The sequence below is a fragment of the Cicer arietinum genome, chromosome 7, assembly GCF_000331145.2.
Source record: "Cicer arietinum cultivar CDC Frontier isolate Library 1 chromosome 7, Cicar.CDCFrontier_v2.0, whole genome shotgun sequence".
Lineage (NCBI taxonomy): Eukaryota > Viridiplantae > Streptophyta > Magnoliopsida > Fabales > Fabaceae > Cicer > Cicer arietinum.
In genome coordinates this window covers 46,065,849-46,079,203 of record NC_021166.2, presented here as the reverse complement: position 1 = coordinate 46,079,203, position 13,355 = coordinate 46,065,849, and the positions used below count along the sequence as shown (strand labels likewise).

At 32.6% G+C, this 13,355-nt stretch overlaps 2 protein-coding genes across 2 annotated transcripts; one reads left to right on the top strand and one right to left on the bottom strand.

Annotated features, from left to right (window-relative positions):
* Positions 1–668: 668 nt before the first annotated feature.
* Positions 669–1,778, top strand: LOC101498559 (uncharacterized). The gene has a single exon (XM_012718820.1). It carries the CDS (start codon positions 669–671, stop codon positions 1,776–1,778), a length of 1,110 nt encoding a protein of 369 aa, XP_012574274.1.
* A 6,155-nt stretch (positions 1,779–7,933) lies between these two features.
* Positions 7,934–8,563, bottom strand: LOC140918815 (uncharacterized). Its single transcript, XM_073363613.1, has one exon. The coding sequence runs from the start codon at positions 8,561–8,563 to the stop codon at positions 7,934–7,936; it is 630 nt and encodes a 209-aa protein (XP_073219714.1).
* Between the last annotated feature and the right edge of the window lie 4,792 nt (positions 8,564–13,355).

Genomic DNA, 13,355 nt, shown 5'->3' with positions numbered 1-13,355 from the left:
ATTGAGAAAAATGTCAGGGATGAGTTTCACTTCGAATCCAACCTTGGTTTCTAATTTGATCCTAGTTATTGAATTCCTTTATTGAATTATTACCGAATTCTCTTTATTATTCTTGCCCTAATGTCTTAGTGACAGAACCTTTAATTCCAAAGTAACCCCTAATTCCTTAGTAGATTTAAGATTAGAATTAAGCATTATCGTATAGAAACTCTCCTATAAATGATTGCTTTGCAACTAATTTAATTGGTTTCATGACCTGCACCTATGTCTAGACTACAAATTCATGAATTTCTCATCTCAAGCATTCGTAAAGTCCACTTCCGTTTCAAAATACAAATCGTATAACATTTTAATGTTGATCAAGCAATAAAAAGCATTAAGCACAGAGATGAGAAAAATCATTCAATAAACTCATTCATATAACCAGAAATCAAATCATAAAAATAAGGGTTTCATCTTGTTACACTCATCCCTAACAAATAGGGTTTAGTTACTCATGACAGAAATAAAAGAGATAAAGATTAGAGAAGAATTACAAGAAGGATTCATGAATGATTCTTAATAAAACTGCTTCAATGATGTTAGAAACGGCCGTATTTGAGTTTCTATGTTAGGGCACAAGTCTCCCAACTTTCCTATAGTTGAAAAAGTCACACTACTGCACAACCATGAAATCGGAATTTCTTATGAAGGATGGACTTGCTCTAATGCGGGAGGCACGACAAAGGATTTATCAGAATAATAATACTTCAATTCATATGATTCGGAGAGTTCCTAAGTTTTTGCACCAAAGTGAAAGATTTTATAACTATTGTATACCAAAGATGATATCATTTAGTCCCATCCATCACGATAGTGAAAATACTAAGGAAGGAGATCATTATAAGCTTCTATGGGTATCATTATTTGTTGACTCATTTGCACAAAAAATTTATCAAGATTACCATCAAGCATACAAACTTTTGTTTCAAAGAATTGTAGATAATATGGAAGAATTGGTAAACATGTTCAGTAAGGATGTAGTTGAAGGTTACAATATCAATCAACTTGCTTGGATGTTGTTTGTGGATGGATGTGCTTTGCTACATTTTATGGATAATGTTGATGACCAATGTCCACAAGCACTAAACCTTAAGGTTGGGCAATTGATGTATATGTGGAAAGATATTATATTGTTGGAGAACCAACTTCCAACCAAATTGCTTGAAATTCTATGCAAAGATTGGAGGGACGACTTGGATATGTTGTTTGAAAATTATCATTCTAAGGGAGCTTGCAAACGTATTGGAATGGCGGTAATTCATTTGGATAATCATAAACCCTTTCATATACTTGATTCTTCACGCTTGAAGTACATATCACCTTTGCGAACCATTTTAGGTTCTGAGAAAACAAAGACTATGAAAGATATATTCCAAATCCAAGAAGATGACGATGAACAAAAAATTTATCGGAGTCCATATAAGAGCATACGAGATCTAAAAAGAGTAGGAATTCGAGTGGTAGCAAATACGAAAAACAAATCGATAAGGAGTAACATTTTATTTAAGTCTAATTGGTTTAGTGGAGAATTAAGGCTCCCTATTATTGAGTTCAATGATGTCACACCCTATTTCTTACGAAACTTAATGGCATTTGAGCTGTGTTCACATGTTCCTTACAACTATGAATGTTGCTCGTTTTTAACCTTCATTCATTCATTGGTCGATAATGCAGAGGGTGTAAAAGAACTTATTACAGCTGGTGTACTTCAAAACTTGGAAGTGATGAAGATTTGACAAAGTTATTCCTTGAATTAGGTGATGATTTGCCAACAAAAATGTATGACATCAATTGCTACACCGTTGGAGTGGCCTATAGCAAAAAATATATTCTCACCAAGTTTCAAATTGAGAAGCATTACACAAATAAATGGAAAACATGGTTTGCTCAGGCTTACAATACTTATTTCCGTACTACACCAGGGACTACAATTTCCTTCTTAGCTGCATCATTAGCATTGCTTCATACTTTTATCCAAACTTGGTTTTCCGTACAATGTAATTAAAAAATCATGATTTCAATTATATAATTATGTGTGTAAATAAAAATTAAGGTTATTGTGTGACTTAGTCAGAATAGTGTATTCGTGTTATTGTGAGACAAGTTTATTTAATAATGTTAGATTGCAAAGAAACTATTTTACATTGAGTATTGTAATGATGTTGCTAGTAATTAATAATTATTTCAGACTCTTTCTTCTTATTTTTTTTCATATAGCACTTTACACTAGTACATGATACAAAAAGTTAGGAAATACTACTTTGGTCTTAAATAAAAATAAATAAATAAAATTGTTAATAAAATTTAATTTATTTAATTTAAAATTAAGATTAAATACATCAACTTTTTTTAATTAATTTTTATTTATATTATGTCAAGACACAAAGGTATTTTTGATCCATGTCTTGAAGTGGTATTTTTAAAGACCATAGAGGTTCGATGGTTAATTAATGTTTAGTTGAATTCATTAATCAAGCTACAGTTTTGTTGTTGAGTCAGGTAAAATTATGATATTAATGACAATTATAATTTGAAAAAGTTGAAAAAAGACTTGGCTTGAGTGTGACTCTTTACAGATTATTAATGACTTAAAAAATTTATAATTGGTTCTTTTGGAAGTGCTTCAAAATAGATGGGGAATATTTTATATTCTTGTAATTAAATGCATTATGTTGTTTCTTATTTATTTATTTATTTTTTAAATATAAATAGAATACAAAAATATCACATAATTAGTTTGGTATCATAACTATATTGTGTTGGGTGGGTTCACTCTCCAAGTGTAATCCACTAGTTTTATTAGTATTAGTATTAGTATTATTATTAGTATTATTATTATTGAAAAAAAAGAAGAAAAAAAAAATATTATTGGGCTAGGCCCACATGAAGGAAATAAAATGGATTTAGAAATCCTAAGAATGAGAAGAACGAAAGAGAACGGGTTTGGTTTCGGTGGTGGTAACAGGTGTGTAGCAAACTTGCTCCGTTTGATCTACAAATTTAGTATGTTATTTTTAACACTGAGTTTGTTATTTTAATATACAGTTTGAGTAGTTTTATCTTCTCTGAGAGTTACTTTGGCATACCCATTTTAGTGGAAGGTTGTTATAAGGTTGTTATTGTTGATTGATGTTCCCTATTGTTATTAGAAAGACTCTGGTGTACCCATTAATTATTATAGTGGAAGTTTTACTAGGTCCCGTGGTTTTTATTCTCTTAATTTAAGGGAAGTTTTCCACGTTAAAAATTGCGTTTTTCTCATATTTAATTTTCTGCCAATTATTTTTACTCTGTGGAATTGTATTTTCTGTTTGACCATTTATCTGCACAGGTGGGGGGAAAAAATATTCCGCATTATTGAGATAGTTATCGCTAATTATCTCTGGGTTTTTTTCCAACAAAGTGGTATCTAGAGCTCGGTTATTTGATTTGTGCATTTAAATGGAGGAGGAAAATAAAGGTCCCAATATGATTAGACTCAACTCTTCTAATTATACACTTTGGAAGACTCTCATGGAAGACATGTTATACAGTAAAGATTTGTATGATCATATTGAGGGTGACACTGCTAAACCTGCAGATAAATCTGACTCTGATTGGAAGAAGATGAATAGAAAGGCAGTGGCGTTGATCAGGCAGTGGTTGGATCTTAGTGTGTATCCACATGTTGAAACTGAAATAAATGCTAGCAAGATGTGGAAAAAATTAAAAAAAGTTGTATGAACGAAAGAATGTGCAAAATAAAGCATTCTTGATTCAGAAGCTGGTGAATATGAAATACAAAGATGGGGATTCAATGGCAGAGCATATGATTATTTTTCAGAATATAGTGAATCAGTTCACAACTGCAGAAATTAAATTAGATGATGAGTTGTAAGCATTGTTATTGTTGAGTTCCTTGCCTGATAATTGAGAAGTCCTTGTTGTGACGTTAACCAATTCAGCTCCAAGTGGAAAGTTGAAAATGTCAACAGTTAAAGAAAGCATGTGGAATGAAGAAGCTCGAAGAAAGGAACATGGTTTGATTGGTTCTTCCTCAAAGTCAGAAGCACTAGTTACAGAGTCACAGGGAAGAAGTCAATCTAGAAACTTCCATAGACGCGACAACTCTGAAAGTCGTAGCAAGTCAAGAAGCAAGTCGAGGACTAGAAAAGAAGTGATATGCTATCATTGTGGCAAAGCGGGTCACATAAAAAGAAATTGCAGGTTCCTTAAGAGAGATCAATCAAGCGAAAGAGATGAAGACAAAGAGAAGAAAAATGATAGAGATACAACAGTAGTTGCATCTGCTAATAAACCTTGCATATCAGGATTCAACTTGGATTATCGATTCGGGTGCCTCATATCATGTTACTCCTAGGCGTGATTTCTTCTCATCTTACGATGCTGGTGATTTTGGCATGGTAAAAATGGGAGATGAAGGAGTATGTTAAATTATTGCTATGGGAGATGTTTGGGTTGAAACTGGGATTGGTTGCAAGCTTCAATTGAAGAATGTTAGACATGTACCTAATATTCGTCTCAATTTGATTTCGGTGAAAGCCTTGGATATTGAGGGTTATCACACTTACTTTGGTGGTGGTGGTATATGTAAAATCACCAAAGGGTCCCTAGTGGTTGCAAAGGAGCAAAGTTCCATTTCTTTCTATAGGATGCCTACGAAGTTATGCAAGGAAAAAGTGAATGCAATTGAAGATGCATCTTCTGATTTATGGCATATGCGCCTCAGTCACTTGAGTGAGAAAGGACTCAGCATACTTGCAAAGAAAAACTTTCTTCTTGTGAAAGGTACGTCTCTAAAAACTTGCACTCATTGTTTTGCTGGAAAACAACATAGAGTTTCTTTTCATAATACTGGTCCTCATAGGAGGCAAAATATTCTTGATTTAGTTCATACTGATGTTTGTATGATGGATAGAAATCTCTTGGTGGTGCATCATATTTTGTTACTTTTATTGACAATCACTCTAGAAAAGTGTGGGCATTTCCTTTTGAAATCTAAAGACCAGGTAGTTGGAGTCTTCAAGCATTTTCATGCAAGTGTTGAAAGAGAAAAGGGAAGGAAATTGAAATGTGTTCGATCAGATAACTGTGTCGAATACAGAGGTCCATTTGAAGAGTGTTGTAGATGTAACACCCCAATATTTTCATATCAGAGGGTTTTACAACAAGCATTACAAGGAGCGCTGGGAACTCTCAATAGTTGCTTAAACAACGAGTTACATTTACGTACGATCACAGCTAATATTGGTATGTTTGGTGCGATGAAAGAAAAAAATAACTGATTAGTCATTCTACTATAATATAGAGTATAGGCATTATTTTTTTTTCTTCGAAAAAGAATCCAATTAAGAAATATTCATGGTAACCATTTGTGCAGATGAAATTAGTAAAATTATTCGTGAACGTATTGAGCAATATAATACCGAAGTAAAAATTGTAAAGATGTAACGTCTAGTTACATGGGTATAAAAATTGAGGTAATAATGAAAAAAATTCAAAATTATATAAGAGAATAAGGTACTGTAATGAATAATGAATTGTTCAAAATAAGTAATGTTATGAAATCTCAAAATGAATCCTTACAACTGAAAAATCTTTAATAATTAAAATATCCAAAACTGGGAAAATAGTATCTAATCCTAAAATAAAGTACGATGTAGACACTATGTCTACTTATTCTTGGTCTACTAACCTAATCGAAGGAAATCACTTTGCTTGAGGGATGTAGGACTTCTCAACTCTCGATGTCCCCAACAGGCTCAGTATTTGAAAACAACATTTTAATGAGATACTAAATCCCAGTGAATAATACACACAATTTTAAGACAAGTATTGTTCTCAGCCGGAGCGGTAACCGGAAAAAGTCAATCATGGCACCCGCCTTCATCCAAAAATATTCTTTAGAACTATTCATGATATAGCTAAGATTTCTCTATAATAACCAACTACTTTCAATAATTAATAAAAATTCATCAATCAAATTAACGATAATCCACATCTATCATAATCAAATAATTCCAATATACACATTTATTCTGCAAAAATTAGTCAATTAATTCAATGATGGAGATATACTACTTATGCGAAGTGAACATTATCAAATCATGTGGGCCACCAGCTCATCTAGTGTTGGGTACAAGACCCATCTGTGTGGATTTTAACTTCATCTCTTTGTGAAGTTTAATACTCATCTATATGTGGGGTACAAGACCCATCTTTTTCTGGAGTTTAAACATCATCTATTTGTGAAGTTTAATATTCATCCATATGTGGAGTTTAAACCTCATCTCTTTGTGAAGTTTAATACTCATCCATGTATGGGGTACAAGACCCATCGTGTGGAGTTTAAACTTCGTCTCTTTGTGAAGTTTAATACTCATCCATGTGGAGTTTAAACCCCATCTCTTTGTGAAGTTTAATATTCATCCATATGTGGGGTACAAGACCCATTCGTGTGGAGTTTAAATCTCATCTCTTTGTGAAGTTTAATACTCATTCATGTGGAGTTTAAACCTCATCTCTTTGTGAAGTTTAATACTCATCCATTTGGAGTTTAAACTTCATCTCTTTGTGAAGTTTAAAACTCATCATTATGTGGGGGTACGAGACCCATCTCCAGCATACACAGTCAAAATCATTCATATTTTTAACAATCATATTTGTAAAATCATATTTATAATATAATATTTCATTTGAATATATAATAACAACGATCATTCAAGAAAATAAAATAAACAATCTTTTAAAGAATATATATGTCTCAAACACATACAATCCAAATAATTCATATTTTTAACAACTATATTCGTAAAATGATATTTATAATATAATATTTCATTTGAATATATAATAACAACAATCATTCAAGAAAATATAATAAAACAATCTTTTTAAAAAATATATAATCAAACAATCATAAAAACGGTAATTCAACAAATAATAGTAGATAAATCAATTCATAATCTATTATTAGAGTTCATAAAATCTCAATTTTAATAAAGTTAGGTTTTCAACAAAATATATTTTTATAACAAAATACCATTCAAAATATTTGACTCTTTTTCCATCCCAAATTCTCAAAATAAATGTACCATGAAAGTTTAAAGGGTGTGGTTACTCACCTTGAAGCCTTCTTTGATAAAAATATTCATTCTCTATTATCCGCTATTAATTGCTATCGTCAGTCTACAACCACAAAATACTTCTATATTCTATTTTAATTTTTGTAATTCAGAATACTCTTTTTTTTTTCTTCTTCCGAGTATCAATTTATATATATACATGTACAATATAACTTAACCATGAATCCTAAAATCGCTCATAGTTCGATGGCGGTTCCACGTATATTGTGCATTTTGTTCCATATCTTAATGGATTGCTTTGATGTGCTGATTAAAAATTGAATTGTTCCTACTAACGTCATCAATTATGCAACAAATCACCTATACTCACTGCCATCCAAGTGGATTGTTTGTTTTAAAATAACGTGACTTATACATCTTGCACAGCCAACTCATCCATTTACAATCCATCATGATTTATATAGATATCTTATTTAATTATTATTATTATTTTATTCAATCATTAATACTAACACTATTTCTATTACTATGATTTTGTCCTTATAACACAATTATAAACACATGACAACAAATATAATAATAATAATAATAATAATAATAATAATAATAATAATAATAATAATAATAATAATAATAATAATAATAATAATAATATAGATTATTTTAAAATTGGAAATTTTAATTGTTTTTACTATTTGATTTTAGGATGTTACATTTTCTCTCCTCCTTAAAGAAATTTTGCCCCCGAAATTAACGTCAGATCAAATAAATCTAAAATGAAGCAACTTGTACAAACATAAGGAAGCTTATGTACCTACATCCACAAGCTTTGGATATTGACATAGGACTTCTTCCTCAAGTTCCCAGGAAGCTTCTGCTGAGGTTAATTCTTCCCATACCACATTTACTAATGGAATCACCTTATTCCTTAGAGTCTTGGTACTCTTGTCAATAATTCGAGTAGGTCTAGGCTTAAAGATTAAATTATCCTTCAATTGAACTGACTCGGGAGCTATCACGTGTGATTTATCCGACACATATGTTCGCAGTTGAGAAACATGAAATACGTCATGAAGATTAGATAATTGTGGCGGAAGAGCCAATTGGTAAGCAACGGACCCGACTCTTTTTAGAATTTGGAAAGGACACATGAAACGAGGGTTCAACTTTTTGACTTTCATTGACCTTCCCACCCTAGTCTTAGGAGTGAATCTTAAGAATACATGTTCCCCTTCTTGAAATTCCAATGGTTTTCTTCTCTTGTCAGCATAACTATTTTGCCAACTTTGCGTTGTACGCATCATTTCCCTAATTATTTGAATTATACTAGTGGTCTCTTGCACTAAATCAAGCCCTAACAAAGACTTATCACCAACTTCACACCAACACAAAGGGGACCTACACTTCCTTCCATAAAGAGCCTCATATGGTGCCATACCTATGGTAGAGTGATAACTGTTGTTATAAGAAAATTCTACTATAGGTAAATACTTATCCCAACTCCCACCTTCATCTAGAACACAAGCTCTGAGCATATCCTCAAGACTTTGAATAGTCCTATCTGATTGACCATCTGTTTGTGGATGGTAAGCTATGTGTCTTTTAGAAATTTTCATAATTTATTATTTAATTAATAATTTATTCTACATGTAAAGAAATTAAAATAAAATTTACAACTCCCTATTTTACTTGAATAATTATAACCTTTATTTTTATTTTATTGTTTTGGTGTGAAAATTACATTAGAACGATTTATGGCATGATTATTTCCTAGGTGGACACTTGTGTATTTTATTTATTTGATTATTTTCGATAATCATGAAATTTGTTTATTTGATTATTCCTAGGTTGACTTTATTTTTTATACGTGACCTGCATTGGTATTCTTGTCTTGCTTGATTTATTTTGGTTGATAAAATATTAGTTGAATTATTTAATTAAATTAGAAATTATAAAAGTTATATTGTTTGTTAGTTTTATTTACGATCAAATAAGTATTTATTTTAGGAGATATTATAGAGTTAGTGAAACTCCAAGTAAGATGATTTAATTAAAGTCAAGTCTTGGCTTATAATGTGGCTAGTAACCGAAATAAAATGGCAAGACTCAAAGGGGCTAGAAAAGGATAAAAATTTTATAGGGTGGTTAGAAAGGCTCAAACGACCAAACAAAATTGTCTCAGTGTATGCATAAAGTACTAGTGATGCAAGTCAGAACTAGTGCAAGTTTTGAAGGGATAACAGATGTCAAGATAATCACACAACAAAGAAAATTTATGAACTATCTAAATGATGTCAAACATGCCACTACAAAATTTATTTAGTTTTTTTTTTTAATGGCAAGTGAGACTTCGACAACCAATGAGTAATAAGCAATGTGATGACTCTTCATCATATGCATATTTTTTATTGTTTTTAGTCTTATTTATCTTTTATTCATTAGTTAATTTAAGGATTTATTTGATATATTTTTTATTTTATTTTCTTTATTTAATGAAATGTTTATGTTCTTATTTCCTTGGTTAAGTAGAGAGTTTTCGGAGTTTTGTGTTGTTACTTTGTTTTAGTACAGTACTGAATTTTGGTGAGAAATGAACATGACCTATGTGGGATATTTCAGCCATATCTGGAGTCGTAGATGTCCAATTGGAGTCAACCCAAGTGCAAATGAAAGCTAAGATACATAGCTACAACTTTCATGAAGACATTGGAACCAAATTCAGACTCGAAAGAGGAGAACAATGCAGTATAAGTCAGACATCAGATGTTGTGCGTCTGAAGCACAACAGCCGCGCCTGAGGCACATTTCTTGCATTTCAGCACTGCCAGCGCGCTCCTGAAGATGATGAGGATTGAACGCCAAATTAATCATGCTGATGAGGATTGTGAAGACGATTATGAGTCTCCCCCAAAACTAGAAAGGTTAATTGAACAGGAAGCTAAGATAATCCAACCCTATCAAGAACCTGTTGAGGTGATCAATTTAAAGGCTGAGCATGATAAGAAAGAAATTAAAATTGGTATGTCTATGAAATAAAGTGAACGAGAAAAGTTGGTTAAACTTTTATTTAATTATGTGGGTGTCTTTGCATGGTCATATCAAGATATGCCTGGGCTAGATACTAACATAGTTGAACACAAGTTACCACTAAAGCATGAATGTGCTCCAATTAAACAAAAATTGAGGAGAATGAGGCCTGATATGTCCCTTAAAATTAGAGAAGAGGTCAAGAAGAAATTTGATGCTGGTTTCTTAGCAGTAGCAAACTATCCTTAATGGGTTGCTAATATTGTCCCAGTTCCAAAAAAGGATGAAAAGGTTCGAACGTGCGTTGATTATCGGGATTTAAATAAAGCTAGTCCTAAAGATGATTTTCCTTTGCTTCACATTGATGTCCTAGTAGATAGCACTGCTCAATATTCTCTTTTCTCTTTTATGGATGGTTTCTCAGGGTATAATCAAATCAACATGGCATTTAAATATGGAGAAAACTACATTCATCACACAATGGGGAACTTTTTGTTATAAAGTGATGTCATTTGGATTGAAGAATGTCAGGACAACCTATCAAAGAGTAATGGAAACTTTGTTTCATGATATGATGCATAAGGAAATAGACGTTTACATGGATGATATGATTGCAAAATCTCGGACCGAAGAAGACCATGTTGTTAACCTTCAAAAGTTGTTTGTGCGGCTACGGAAGTTCAGAATCCATTTAAACCCTACTAAATGCCCTTTTGGTGTAAGATCAGACAAATTACTCGGGTTTATCGTTAGTCAAAAAGGGATAGAAGTGGACCCATATAATGTAAAAGCAATACAAGAAATGCTCGTTCCACGCACGGAAAAAGAATTTTGTGGCTTTTTGGGTAGATTGAATTACATTGTCAGGTTCATATCGCATCTCACCGCTACATGTGAGCCAATTTTCAAGTTGTTGTGCAAAGACCAAAAGGTTGAATGGAATGAGAATTATCAAAAAGCTTTCGAAAAGATTAAGCAGTACTTGTCAAAACCTCCAATCTTAGTGCCTCCAGTTCTTGGAAAACCACTTATTATGTACTTGACGAGTCAATGGGTTGTGTACTAGGGCCACATGATGAATTTGGTAAGAAAGAACATGTTTGAAATAAGGTATTCATTGCTTGAACGAACATGTTGCACATTAGCATGGGTTGTTCATCGGTTAAGGAAATACATGTTATGTCATACAACTTTGTTGGTGTCTAAAATGGACCAAATTAAGTATGTCTTCGAGAAACCTGCTCTTACTGGAAGGATTTCCCGTTGGCAGATGTTGTTATTAGAATACAATTTGGTATACGTTACACAAAAACTATCAAAGGAAGTGCCCTAATAGAGTATTTTGTCCAACAACCTATAGAAGATTATCAATCAATGTAATGTGAATTCCCCGATGAAGGCATCATGAATTTATTTGGAGAGACTGAATCACCTGATAAAAAAAATGGACGTTGTTGTTTGATGGTGCTTCTAATGCATTAGGGCGTGGAATTGGAGCCATTTTGATTTCCCAAATAACCAGTTCACTCCATTTATGAGACATATGTCATGGGCATTAAAGAAACCATTGAATCAAAGGTAAAAGTTCTTGAGGTAGATGGAGACTCATCTTTGGTCATCCATCAAATAAAACGAGAGTGAAAAACTCGAGATTCCAAATTGATTTCGTATCATACGCATATCAAATAATTGGTAGAACAATTCGAGCATATCACTTTTCACCATATTCCTCAAAAAGAAAACCAATTGGATAACGCCCTTGCCACATTGTCGCCAATGTTCAAAATAAGCGTCGGTCAAGATGTGTCGGTCATAAAAACTAAACAAAAGGATAAGCCATCATATTGCTTATCGATAGAAGAAGAGTCTGATGGCAAGCCATGGTTTTATGATATTAAATCATATTTTAAGAATAAAGAATATCAATTGGGTATTTCAGAGAATGACAATAGGGTTTTAAGGAGGTTGTCAATGATCTTCTTCTTAAATGATGATGTGCTTTATAAGAGAAATCATGATATGGTTCTCCTTAGATATGTGGATCAAGCGAAAGCAAAAAAAATCATTCAAAAGATTCACGAAGGTTCTTTCGGAACTCATGCAAATCGGCACGCAATGGCAAGAAAAATCTTAAGGGCTGACTTTTATTGGTTGACTATGGAGTCTGATTGCTTTAGTTACGTAAAGAAATGTCATAAATGCCAAATCTATGCTAATAAAGTACATGTACCGTCCACCTCTTTGAATGTTTTAACATCACCATGGCCATTTTCAATGTGGGGGATAGATGTTATTGGACTCGTCGAGCCTAAAGCTTCAAATGGGCATCAGTTTATCCTAGTAGTTATTGATTATTTCACAAAATGGGTTGAAGCCGCTTCTTATGCCAATGTAATGAGAAGTGTGGTTGTCAAATTCATCAAAAGAGAATTGATTTGTCGATATGGCTTGCCAAATAAGATAATCATTGAAAATGCGACCAATCTGAATAATAAAATGATGAAGGAGTTGAGCAATAGTTTCAAAATTCAGCACCATAATTCTTCGCTATATCGTTCAAAAATGAATGGGGCTATAGAAGCAGCAAATAAGAATATCAAGAACATCATACTAAAGATGGTGGAGACATATAAGGATTGATATGAAATGATTTCATTTGCATTACATGGCTATAGAACCTCTATTCGTACCTCAACAGGGGCAACTCATTTCTCAATGGTGTATGGAATGGAAGTGGTACTTCCCATTGAAGTTGAAATTCCCTCGATCAAAGTCTAGATGGAAACAAAACTGGAAGACGCTGAATGGGTTCAATCACAATTTAACCAATTAAATCTCATAGAAGAAAAAAGAATGATAGCTCTATGCCACGACCAACTATATAAAAAAAGACCTAAAAAGGCATATGAGAAAAGTCCGTCCTCGAGAGTTTCAAGAAGGGGACTTGGTGTTAAAGAAAATATTGCCATAAAAAAAGATTCTCGTGGAAAATGGACCCCGAATTACGAAGGACCATATGTTGTGAAAAAAGCTTTCTCTAGAGGAGCTCTAATACTCACATAAATGGATGGAGAAGACTTTCCATTTCCAGTAAATTCAAATGCAGTCAAAAAATATTATGCATAAAAAAAATGATCGAAAAAAATGGGCTTGCTAGGAAAAAATTAGAGCATTCCGATGAATTGAAAACTTGGAAGAGCG

Excerpts from the sequence above, each read along its gene's own strand:
- LOC101498559 (XM_012718820.1), top strand. The coding sequence starts at position 669 with ATGAAATCGGAATTTCTTATGAAGGATGGACTTGCTCTAATGCGGGAG.
- LOC140918815 (XM_073363613.1), bottom strand. The coding sequence starts at position 8,563 with ATGGCACCATATGAGGCTCTTTATGGAAGGAAGTGTAGGTCCCCTTTG.